The sequence below is a fragment of the Megascapheus bottae genome, chromosome 1 (assembly GCF_031878675.1).
Source record: "Megascapheus bottae isolate mThoBot1 chromosome 1, mThoBot2.hap1, whole genome shotgun sequence".
Taxonomy (NCBI): Eukaryota; Metazoa; Chordata; class Mammalia; order Rodentia; family Geomyidae; genus Megascapheus; species Megascapheus bottae.
This window is the reverse complement of record NC_143509.1, coordinates 62,557,919-62,571,308: the sequence shown is the minus strand read 5'-3', so window position 1 is coordinate 62,571,308 and position 13,390 is coordinate 62,557,919. Positions and strand designations below refer to the sequence as shown.

Here is a 13,390-nt window from a genome sequence, read left to right as displayed (position 1 = left end):
GCCCAGGCCCTGAATTCAAGCCCCAGTACACAACACACCATCACACACACACACACACACACACACACACACACACACACACACACGCGCGCACGCGCACCTAAAGTTCCATATATGGATTATAGAAAAGTCTAAGAAAAATTACTTTAGATAAGTGAACTGAAAATGAACAAGGGATAAAGAAAGAAATTCAGACACCACAAGAACCTGAACTTCAACCTCAGTTTCAGCTTGTAGGTTACTCAATAAAAAAAATTACGGTAACCGATTTCCCAGAAACATCTAATAGTTTTCAGCTAAGAGGAGAAAGGATGTCATAGGCATTCTTCATGGATAGAGTCTGGAGAGGTCAAAACAAGATAAGCTATAATAAACTTGAAGTTTGAAAACAGGAATGCAACCATTGAAATTTAAGACTATGGGCTCAAGCTTAGGTAGACAGGCAAAGAATGTCATTAGATGGAGAAAGAGTATCCATAAGATTCTAATTGATAGGTTTATTTAAAAATAAAGCTGAGCCAGGTGTTATGATGCCTGTAATCCTAGCTACTCATGAGGCTGAGATCTGAGGATCAAAGTTCAAAGCTAGCCTGGGCACAAAAGAACCTGAGACTCTTATCTCCAATTAACCTCTAGAAAATGGGAAGTGGGACTTGGCTCAAGGGTAGCCTTGAGCTGAAGAGCTCAGGGCTAGCGCTCAGGCCGAGTTCAAGCCCCATGACCAACCCCCCCCCCCAAAAAAAAAAATTAAATAAAGTTGAACCACAAATTTTGTGCAAGAAATGCTTATTTTGCAGTTTTACTTGAGTTGAGATTGGCATAGTCCTTCATCCATAAAGTTTGTCTTCTTCTCTTGTAGCATGTGTATATTTATATGTGTGTGTTTCTGTGCTACTATCTTTATAAAAAATACAAGTATTTTAAAATATGTATTTGTAAGGCACTGTAAATTTACAATATTCAGAGAAGAGAATAATAGGGAGTTAAGGAGAAAAAAACAAAAAGCCAGTAAAATTTTTAAGAAGGCAAAGAAGAAATCTTAGCTATAAAAGTTTTCTGAATTTTAAACAAATATTGAATTTTGCTTATCATTTGAAATAATGAATTTGTTAACAACTTTATTGATAAGCTATGTCATAAGCTGTGACATGCACAAAATTAGACACTAAATAATAAAAAAGATGTTATGAGCGCTCCAATTTTTTGAAATTATTTCAGTAGTTTCGATTTTATAATTTTTTGTTTGTTTTCAAGTATTTTTTTGTGAGAGAGTATCTGGCTACATCACTCAGTTGTCCTTGAACTAACCATCATCCTACATGTACCTTCTGAATGCTAGAATTGCAGACATGTGTCACCATGTCCAATTTGTCTTTTTTCCCTCCCATTAGCTGTGTGAGTACATACAAGGACATATATGAGCGTGTGCTTTTTAGAGGCACCATTGACTGTGGGGACTCATGTAGGAAGGACTCATTGCATCTCACGTCACTGGAGGGGCTTTGCAATGAGAATTACATCAAAATATTACCTAAGAAGTACATGTTTACTGGGTTACCAGTGACTTCTGCCTGTAGGCCTACCTAGTCAGGAAGCTGAGTGAGATCTGAGGATCTCGGTTCATGAATCCATGAAACTCCAATCTCAAATTCACCAACAAAATTCAAAAACTGAAAGTATTGCTCAAGTGGTAGAGCAACATCCATAAGGGAAAAAGCAGAGCCAGAGTTCGAGGTCCTGAGTTCAAGCAATTTTATGTTGTGCACCTGCACAAGAAAAATAAAAAGAGCATGGCAACTAGTGAGAAGATGCCAGGCCTTCACTATCATCATCAAGGCCCTATATCCAGATGTTAATGACATATTGACTTCCCTAGAAACCCATGTTACCAGGTGCGTAATTCTCTTTGATATTGAGTTTTTTTATGTCAGTAATGTCTATTAATAGTTTAGAGTTAAAAAAATAAGTGGATCTCATGCCCAATCCTAGTTTTCATGAAAATTGGATTTTTTTTCAGATTTTACACTGGGTGGTAGTGTTTGCATCGCAACAATGTTGAAGATGATGAAAATTTCCAAGTATCAGGATGAGGTCTGAATGATAGACAGCCAGTAAAATATCCATATTAAATAGCATTTCTTATGAGGTAGCCCCCATGTTCCTTCACAATTTCTTATTCTGAGCACTTGGAGCATTTTCCATAATTTTCTGGAAAAAGAATTCATTGATGACCATTTTGTAAAAACCTTTGCATTTGCATTTCAGATGATTTTCGTTTTATACATGGAAGCAGAATTACTAGGTCATATGATAGAAATATATTTTAAAACTTTGATAGACATGCCTATTTTACCTCAGGGAAAGCTTCCATTAATTTACACTCTCAACAGGGAGACATAAAAGTGACAATTTTCCAACTGACTTGCCAGTTCTGGCTTTCCTAAAATTATTAACCCTTTCCAGTGCTACTGGGAAGTTTAAAAATAACAAAAATTTATTACTCTTTTGCTTGGAGTTCCATGATTATTAGTGAGATTTTAGTAATCTATATTCTTTCCCTGCACCTTCTTTTTTTTTAAAAAAAATGAACAATTTGTATCCTTAGATAAATTTTAAAATAAATATTTTATTTATTGTTTCCATATTTCCTTTGTTGATCTCTTAGAATCTGCTTCTCATATACCATTAGTATTGAAGTTTTATCTTTTTCCTTTTATGTTTCAATATATTCCCAATTCTATTAATTTGTAGATTTATATACATAGATTTAAATTTCTTCTTTTTAAATTTCATTTTTATCTAAGTAGTAGTACAAAGGAGTTGCCATTCAACAAAGTAGTATATGAATATAATGAATCTGACCTAGTAGTAGAGTGTCTAGCATGAATGAAGCCCTGGGATCAATTCCTTGGTCCCATATACACAGAAAAAAGCAGAAGTAGTGCTCTGGTTCAAGTAGTAGAGCGCTAACCTTGAGAAATGCCAAGGACAGTGCCCAAGCCCCCAGTTCAAGGCCCATGACTGGCAAAAAATATTAACAAAACAAGAATACAATGAATTTTGATTAATGTCATTTCTTTTTCATCTCTTTCATCTTTCTCCACCATACCTTCCAACCCCACTTCATTGCTCCTAATTTTGTAGAATAAGCACTGATCATTTTGACTGCATTCTTCCTGTTGCATTTTCTTTTACATGCTATGAGAGTTAATCTTATTTTATATAGGGACATTATTTATTCTTTTGTCTTTTTAATTTTCTTCCAAGTCTATAAGAGATATATTCATTTTCATGGTGGTTGTTCAGTAAAAACAAAATAAATAATAAAATAATGGTGTTTTCTTTAATTAGCTTATTCAAACTAAATTTTAAGACTGTTCAATATATAGCTCTGTTTAGAGAACTTGTCTAGCATGCATGAGGTCTTTGGTTCAATCTGAAGAACCACAATATCTAGAGAAAAAAAATCACAAAACTTGGATTAATGGTGACAGCTTTTTCAGTGTTTTAAATAAATTTGAATGTTTGGGGGGCTATTCAATATTTAAATTCAGAGTTTTCTAGTCAATTTTATTAGGTAGCATACAGAAAGTAAATGCTATAAATAATAGTCATTAAGAGGAAATTTGATATAAAAATCTTTATTTAATGGGTAAGACAAACAGTATAAAACCCAGCAGATCTGTGAGTAGCCACATATGTTAATTTGTTACTCAGACTGAATGTAGTTATGATATTTCATAGATACAAATATAATATCTAATTTTCCTAATGATTCTCCAAATATTTATTATAAGACCTTAAAATCTTTATTGGTGAAATGATTGAATGTTTAGTAGTAGCTGAACTGTCATAAGTTTCATACAACTTCCTCATTTTCATGCAGGCTAAGTTACCTAACTGAGACAAATCTAGTGACAAGTCTATAAACAACAGGAGCCTGCTCTCTCTTCACTTATTTCCTCTCTTATCTTCAAAAAGGACCAATGACCAAATATACTTGGGATCAAATAATGTTAAGCATTCATTTAGTGTGATAAATTAAGGATGCTCTATGAAAAATACAGAAAAATCATTGTAAATTATTATGAATGTCTGAGATAGATACATGGATAAACCCTGAAATCCTTCTATGAGAAGAAGATCAAGCTTAAAGTGCATGAAAGAATAGTCTCAAATATTTTCTCCCATCAAATATCTCTTTACATGAATTGCTGAAGTAAGCAGTGATATCTCTTAAGTCGCCACTGAACGTAACAGCCAATCAGGAGGCTATTCTCTGAAAATTAAACTGAAGAGGAAGGTATTTAATACCTTTCAGCATAGAAAACCTAAGTTATAATGCTAGATGATCATTAAGAGTCCCAATAATCAACAGAATTAACCCTCAAATGCAAATCTAACCAATGGACATTTTAAATTCTTCTTTTATTAGGATCCCTGAAAATGAGAAGCGTTACAAGGTAAATTCAATTACAGTGGGCTATCAAAATTTCTTTAGTAAGTTCTGTTGGCAAATTATTAAGGTTGACAAAATAATCAAAGAAACATAATGTGTATTAAGAAAGGGAAGAAAAATGAGATGGGAGGGATGAAAAGAGGAAGGAGCAGAAGAAAAGAGGGTCAGATGGGGCCAGGAGTTTGGCCTAGTGGTAGAGTGCTTGCCCAGCATGCACGAAGACCCGGGTTCAATTCCTCAGTACCACATACAAAGAAAAAAGCTGGAAGTGGTGCTGAGGCTCAAGTGGTAGAGCTCTAGCCTTGAGAAAGTCCAAGGACAGGGTTCATGCCCTGAGCTCAAGCCCAAGACTGGAAAAAAAAAAAAAAAAAAGAGGGTCAGACAGAAAATGGTATCTACTTACAGTTCTAGGTAATAGGCTTTGAAAAGCATTAAGAATGCTACATAATTGTAAAATGGCTTCTAGAATTTAAGTCTAAGAAAGAGTAAATTCCAGACATTCTTCATGGAAAAGTGTTGCTTCTTTTCCTCACATTTGTGTTTGGAATTATTATCTATAGACACAATAACTATGTATCAATGAACATTATAGCATTCATGTGGTAAAAGAAATGTGCCTTTTTACATTTCACAGGAAATATACTCATTACTTTTCTTATGTAACTGCAACCCCTCTTTACATCTCTTTTAAAATAAAATAAAAATTTTAAAAATTGTATGTGGGTTTTTAAGAATAGGAATAGAACATTTTAGTCTTAGAAGGTATTTCAACATATTTCTTACAATTAAGGTAATTATTCAATAAATATTCTGAAAACTAATGTATGTATTTCCACCAGACAAGTATGTGATTTGAATCACAGTGTATAGAAATTTTCTGGTTTCTACTTAATATAATAGTAAAATGTAAGAATCCTTTTAAATACAATGAAACTCTACAATGTTAATTGTAAAAAATCACCAACTGTACTATCTTTAAATTATGCTATAATGTGTGTGTGTGTGTGTGTGTGTGTGTGTGTGTATTTGTTTGTGTGTGTGTGTGTTCTGCAGCTTGAACTCTGAGCTTGGGTGCAGTCCCTGAGTTCCTTCAGCTCAACGCTAGCATTCTATTACTTGAGCCATAGTGCCACTACCAGATTTTTCTGTGATTTATTGGAGATAGGATTGGGTGTTAAGAATTTCATAGACTTAACCGACTAAGCTTGCTTTGAACCATGATCCTCTGATCTCAGCCTCCTGAGTAGCTAGGATTGAAGGAATGAGCCACCAGTGACTGGCTGGTTAGGCAATATTAATGAAAATAGAACACCAAAGACAAAAAAGTCCCAACCTCGACATGATCACACTAATCTAATACTAACCTAGGAACTAAAAAAGTTACAATGGATGCTAAATAACTAAGAATTCCATCCATATAGGGAACTGGTGGCTCCTGATTGTAATTCTGGCTACTCAAAAGGCTGAAATCCGACAACTGAGGTTCAAAACTAGCCTGAACAGGAAAGTCTGTGAGACTCTTAACTCTCATTAGCCAATAAAAGGTAGAAATGGAGCTGTGGCTCAAGTGGTAGATCATTAACCTCCAGTGATAAAGTTAACAGACATTTCCCAGGCCATAAGTTCAAGCCCCAGAAGTGGCATGTATTCATGCATTTGTCAAACATACATACATTTATACATGAATACATATATACATTCCTACAAACTATTTATGAGATGTCCTTTATATTCATGTGTACGTGACCATTGTAAAGAAATGGCTGTTTGGGAGATAATTACTCCCAGGACTTAAGTATCCTGGTTAATAACTATATGCCATGAATTCACATGAAAAATATTTTTAGAGTTTGCTATAACAATACTCTAGTACCTTTTCTTTTTTTTTTTTTTTTGCCAGTCCTGGGCTTGAGCTCAGGGTCTGAGCACTGTCCTTGGACTTTCTCAAGGCTAGAGCTCTACCACTTGAGCCTCAGCACCACTTCCGGCTTTTTTCTATGTATGTGGTACCGAGGAATCGAACCCAGGTCTTCATGCATGCTAGGCAAGTACTTTAACCACTAGGCCAAACTCCCAGCCCCTCTAGTACCTCTTCTGTAGAGTTTTAGATATAATTTGATGCACTGTCATATGGGAAAATAAACAGGTAGGCAGCACAAATACCCCTCATTGATGTCTAGACCTATGGAATAATAGTTCTTGATATTTTTTTGTGTGTGTGCACATCTGAATCACTTCTAGAGCATAAAGCAACTGAAAGTTTTGACCCACCCCAGAGTTTCAGATTGAATTGTCTGGATGTGATTCTGAAGCATTTCAGCAAGAATAATGAACTAAAATGTTGAGTGTTCTGCAGGATTTCACATAAAGGCACATTGTCTTAAAACGTGTGCTTACATAGGTCACATGACTAGGAAGACCAATAAATCATTGGAGGGTCACCTTAAGAGGAAATAAAGGTGGTATTGGTAGAAAAGTTGCAGTTAATACATGCCTGTTTATTTTACTGATTTTAAGGATGATTTTTTTTTCTAAATGCTGACCTTGGATTCTATGAAGTATCTTATAAAGGAATTTCCTCACAAATTTAGCTTTAGATAAGGGACCCTCTGTTTCTTAAATATTGAAAAATGTAAACTTATGTGGTGTGGTCTTGAGATCCACAGACAGAATATTTACTATCATGTAATTACCAGTGACCTCAAAGGTTACCATTGATTTGTATTTTTGATGCAACTCTATGAACTCATGAATTGCATGAGGAAGGTGGGGGAGCTGTAATTTAGATGAAGGTAGTTATTGAACTATACTGTATATTTATCAGTTCATATTATTTGTGTGTAAGAACTGATTAAAACTTTGCTGTGAAAAATAATTATCACCCCTAGAAAGTAGAGAAGATACTGAAAAGTCTAAAGTGTTAGGAATACATATACATATATATGGGTACATGTATGCATACATGCATACATACGTGTGTATGTGTGTTAGTGTGAAATACTCCTAAGGGGTGCATGGAGAAGGGGGAAGAAAAGCTGTGAGAGGAATCGAAGGATTTCTAAACACTGACATTTATAAAACTGAGATTACTTTTTATATGTCTAGGCCCGTATGCTTACCATCATTGCTTTGATACCTGAAAATGGACAGCTTAGGGAGAGAGTTTTCACAAAGAGAAGCAATAAAAGCAGCATTTAAAGGCTTAAAATAGGATGCCAATGTTAAGATACTCCTCATCCCATCTGCTCTTTATCTCCTATCCAGCAAGATATGTTGTTGGAACTGTTTGGGAGTACAAAATAACTGACGTGCATTGGAATTATGCAGTGTTGCTTTCTCATATAATCTTCAAAGCATGCAGTCCTTTGGGGGATATTATTTTTCACATCACTGTCCGTACACCAGGAGCATCCAGATCATTTAGGAATTTGTTACAAATAGAAATTCTCAGATACCACCCAGATCTGCTAAATCAGAAATTCTGGGCAGATTTTATAAATCTGAAATTTATCAAACCGGCAGGTGCTGATATATAAACTCAATTTTTGACTCAACATCTTAAAGAAAACACAGATGAAAAACTTAAAAGCTGTGTTGGTATAAAAACCTTCTAGAATCCTAAAGGAGTAATAAAAAATGTAGATCCTAAGGAAAAGAACAGCTGAAGAAACACATGTCAGAAATCTAAAATTGACCTGGCCTACTACAAGGATAACTACATGGATCAGAATATAGAGCAGCTACCTGGGATAGAATTGAACTGCAGTGAAGTCCTGCAGCAGCAGGACTTCTTCTACTGGTGAGAGAGAACACATGACCTCCAGAAAGCAGATTAGGAGATGGGATGGCATAATTTAATCCTTACAATAAATAAAGAAGGATTTCAAAGGTTTGTTTTTAATCTAAATTTTCACTATGAAAAATCTGAGCCCAAGGAAATTCATTGGTTTTCCTAGCCATTTCCTGCCCCCCTCCCCAGGTAGCATGAAGGAAAACAGATTTGCACTAGGCAAGGCAATGTGACTGTACAACTAGCTTTCTCAACTAGCTTTCTTCTTTCTCCTTATCTCATCACATCTTTGAACTAAGGGGGGGGGCTCATCATAGTTAAGGGAAAGGAGCAGAATATTTATTGACTAGTCAAAATGAGTTTGCAGGAAATATGGAGGGTGATTAAGGCAGGATGGACACAATAGGCCGTGTATTCTGGAGAGGCTAGGAAAACTTCAATGTGACTGAAAATGAGAAAGCAAACCTATATGTAGAGTTGAGGCACTGGGAAAGAATCAGTGGTTGTGTATGGATAGATCCTCTGACAATAACCATGCTGAATTAGTGATATACTGATCTGGTACCAGAGATCAAATATCATGAATGCATTCCTCTAGAAGTTCCTGTGGAAGGCAGGCTCCAGGAGCTGACAGTCCTTTCTTTATCCCTCTTAGGATTTTAGCCCAAGTTGCTCAGTTCCTCTTTCAAGTGAGGAAATACAATAACTTTTGAATCAAAAAGATACAGATTTCAAACCATGTCCTAAATCCACAGGGAAGCTTGAGCTAGTACCTTCTTATTTCTGATCTTTTCAAACTGTATTTTCATTATCTTCAAGTAGTTGTATAAAAGAGTTAACCATTCAACAAATCAGTTTATGAAGGCAATACCTCTTGATTGATGTCAGCCCTTTCATCACTCTCCTCAATGCCTCCCAACCAAACCACTCCCTTCAATTAAAAGAAATCATATGGTATGCACTGAATATTATGACTGCATTCTCCCCTCTCCCTCCCCCCACCGCTTCTCTTCTTTTCTTTGTTCATCTATCCTTTTCCCTTTGGCCTTCTGTAATTTGATCTATAAACTTTAACATATTTCTGTGTGCATGTGACTGAGCAAATTGTTAGCATTATGAATTAATAATACTAGAATGAAATGAGATTGTAAATAAACAGTATTTGACCATCAGTGATTTTTCATCCTTTAGTACTGTGAAGTTTGATTTCACTTGCACTGCCATGGCCTGAATGTATGCACAGTCTGAGTTTTTATTCGAATTCTCATGGAATGGCAATGTTTGTTGCTAAAAAGAACACAGAAAACTAAGGAAAAAATATGGAGAAGAACCAAGCTGAGACTTCAACATGAATTTTTAACACCCTTAAAGTTATAGCAAAAACATTTCAGATGTAATCCTAGGTCTACTTATCCCTCAACTGTTCCTTAAACTCCGTGAAGCCTTGAGGAATCAACTAAATTTAATGATCTTTGTTTCCTTGTGTACAAACCAAGAGCTATAATACTCGCTGTCCTATTACAATTGGTTTAGTGAAACATAAAATATGAAGCTTGCTCTCTATTAGGTTTTTAATGACAATAAAAGCTGTAAAAGTAATAAAATTGTGTGGAAATATCTTGAGCAAGATTTTTAAAGCACAATCCATTATGAAGAAATATACTGACGAAATAATTTAAAAGTCAAAGAAAAAAATTATGATGTATTCTCAATAAAGGTCATTAGAGCCTTAAGTAAGCCAGCATCCATTCCTCCCTCTGACAGTGAATCACATAGAAATTCTCCTTTTGCGCTGAGTTAGTAGTATGCTCCCGTGCACTTTTTGTTTTGAAATCACTAGCATGTTCACCCACTGGCGCATTCACATATCTGTAGTGATACTTACACATAAAATGAGTTTCCTGAGATATGAAACCCAGTGTCTCTTGTCACAGAGCTCAGATGTATACCCCTAGACTACAAGGAAAGCAAGTGCTTTGACTGTGATGGCAACTTTGCAAAACAGGAGACATGGCTTTTTTTTTTGTTATTGTTGTTGTTGTTGTTTTTAAACCAGGAATAAAATGACCTGTCAGCCATTGGAAATGTGCCAAGATAGAGGTCACTTGACTAAACCACTCTTCCATGATAAATTCTTTCATGTATTTTATTCCAGTTTCAGTCTATTAATCAGAGGACATGCGAAAATGAAAATTAAAATGCTATAATCAATTCCATAACACATGAATAAAAGCTATAGTCAAACTATACCACACCACTGACTACACTGGAATCAAGACAGCACCCCTAGAGCCATGCCTAATTTACAATAATTTATATAAAATTGGAAATCAGACCATATGAAGAGACCTAGTATTTGTTAATATTTGAATATCCCCTCACAGATGGATTAAAACTGTTGGTGGTTTGACTTCTTTAGCAATAAAACCATGTATTTGGTTGACTTTGTTTTCATTCTGCAATTACAGAGAAAAGGACATAAGAGAGCTATAGCTTGTGACAGGTGTATGTCATCTTCATTCAATAAAACCATGGCTCAGATATACCTTTGAAAACTCCAATCTAGAAGCCAATTGTTCCCGGCGGCTTGTAGATCTTTGTCATTAGTCTTGCTCACAAGTAACTTGCTACTCAAGATGAGATAAAATTTTACAGAGAAATCTGAATGGATGAGATGGTGCTAAGGCCTCTAGAAAATGCAATGCATTTCAAAAGAATTTACTACCATAAAAATAGATAATTAATGAGAATTTTTAGGGCAAACATAGAGAAAAACGAACTTGGATTTAACCTAAAGCCCAGGCAACTTCCAGCACTGGAAACATGCCTCTCGTCCCTCTGTATATATTTAATTTTCTGAAACTAGCTCACAAATTTTGTACTGGTTAGTCTCAGTTTGTGTCTCCTGTCTCTGTTCTGGGTTGTTGGGCTTACAAGTGTATATTATCTTGTGCAGTGGCAAGCTTTTCTTTTCTTTTTGTCAGTCATGGGGCTTGAACTCAGGCTTCAGCACTGTCCTTGAGATCTTTACTCAAGGCTAGCATTCTACCATTCTGAGCTACACCACCAGTTCTAGTTTTTTAGTTTAATTGGAGATAAGAGTCTCTTTCACAGGGACTTTTCTGCCCAGGCTGTCTTTGAACCACAATCTTCAGATCTCAGCCTCCTGAGTAGCTGGGATTACAGGCGTGAGCCACAGATGCTCAATGACCAGCTTTCTTAAAGTAAGCAAAGCATCGGTTCCCTGGTAGTATAGTAAAGTGAAGTCCTTGTGTTCTAAGCACTCACTGTTTTTATATGTGTGTTTTATATTCTCTTGTTTGGCTTTTCCTTGTGTTTCAATTATTAGTCTAGGAGAAAATAGTCTTACCAAAGAAATGAAGATACTGCCTCTACATCTCATGGATATTCTCTGTATTCTTAGTTTAAGTCTATGTGATACTTCTAGAAGGAGAATATGTAGATGCAATAATTTATTGTGAATTCTTTAAAAATCATATTTTTGCAAGTCACATTTGTTCTCCGTATCTGCATTTCCCTTTCACGTGTCCCTTTCTCATTCACCTTTCACCTCTTCCCATCCCACATCTTTCTTACCTTGCACGATCAAGTAAACTTGGGAGGTCTTGGGTTCATGCTGTGTCTGAACGGAGCATGTATAGGAACCCTCATCATAGACATCCACCTTCTGGATTCGGAGGCTGTATTCCAGAGAATGGCGTTTCTCCAGCTCAACTCGGGGATCCAGAGACCACTTGTCATGTCCAGCAAAAATGATGCCAGAACGGTTCAACCATGCCACCTTCGAGTTCTTGTCTTCTACAACACATCTGACAGAGCAGAACAATAATAATATTAGGACCTTCGCCATAACTATCTGCCCTCCTTCTCTGCATGATTGGACTCCACATGACCAATCAAGAAAGATAATTATACACATCACAAATCATTGCCATGACATTTCTTCAAGTCTTAAGTATTTCCACTGTTTCCTTTAAGATCTAATTACCATCCAGTGGACAAATGTCATTATATTGGATTCTGTTCAGCAATAAACAACCTGATATGAGAAATGCAGGCCAATAAAGTTAAATGAATATTGACTCCCCACAGGATTAGCTTCTCATTGTTTAGGGAAATGTCATTCAGATAAAACTCCATCTGCTTTAGTGCTTTGAGAGAGATATAATTGATATTATGGTGGCTTTACTCCATCTCAAGCTGTATTTGTTATTCTCTGTGTATATCCTATAGTCTTTCCTGGTGGTAGGTTCAAGTTTGGTTTCACTGATGTAGGAATTAGTGTAGATTTCAGAGTTCACTTGTGAGCCTTAGAAGACTGGAATGAGAAATTTGTAAGCAATCCTGAGGGTAAGAGGATAGATGTATCAAGTAAATCAAAGCAAACATCATGAGCTTAAGGCTCACTCCAGCTGCAGAGGGTACCAGGTCGAGCAAGATATCTGGCTACTAGCATTTGGGGCCACATTGTACAAATGCATCTTTCATAGGAGATGAAGGGAAATGTTTTTCACTTTCCATTACAATGAAGGTCAAAGATAAACCTCCTAGAAACTTAAATGAAGCTTAGAAAAAGAAAGGAGCAAAGAAAATATGTTAGTATTGAAGGGGTAAATGCCACCTGGCAAATGAGGTTATATCCTTACATTTTCCAGCCAAAGCAAAAATCCAGCAATGAAAAAAAATCAAGAATACAAGAGCCACTTTCTCATTGCATCCCTATGGTAAGACTTAAGTCTTCCCTAGAGAAAGATAGTCCCAGACATGTCCACGACTGCAGAATCAGCCATTTAAAACTCTGGTGTAAGAAGAGCAGAAAAAGCAAAACCATGGATATCAGAACAATGTAAAATACCATATCTACTTTATGGTGTCAAGTCTATCATCTCTTTTGGGTTAAATGCAGGAACAGAGCCCAGTGCTGGTGGTTCACACCTGTAATCCTAGCTACTCAAAAAGGTAAGCCCTGAGGATCATGGTTTTTAAACCAGGCTGAAAAGACCATGAGACTCTAATCACCAGAACAGAGTTTCAAGTGGTTAAAGTACTGGCCTTCAGCAAAATAGTTCAGGTATAGCACCTAAGTCCTAAGTTCAAGCTGCACCAGTGGCACAAAACAA

At 36.0% G+C, this 13,390-nt stretch overlaps 1 protein-coding gene across 2 annotated transcripts in view; it reads right to left on the bottom strand.

The window, feature by feature from the left end:
* Lsamp (limbic system associated membrane protein) overlaps positions 1-13,390 on the bottom strand; it is a 623,669-nt gene that overhangs the window by 279,219 nt on the left and 331,060 nt on the right. For both annotated transcript variants that reach the window (XM_090346000.1, XM_090346010.1), the window contains exon 2: positions 11,847-12,079. In XM_090346000.1, coding sequence (XP_090202126.1) covers positions 11,847-12,079 — 233 coding nt within the window. The remainder of the gene's footprint in view (positions 1-11,846; positions 12,080-13,390) is intronic.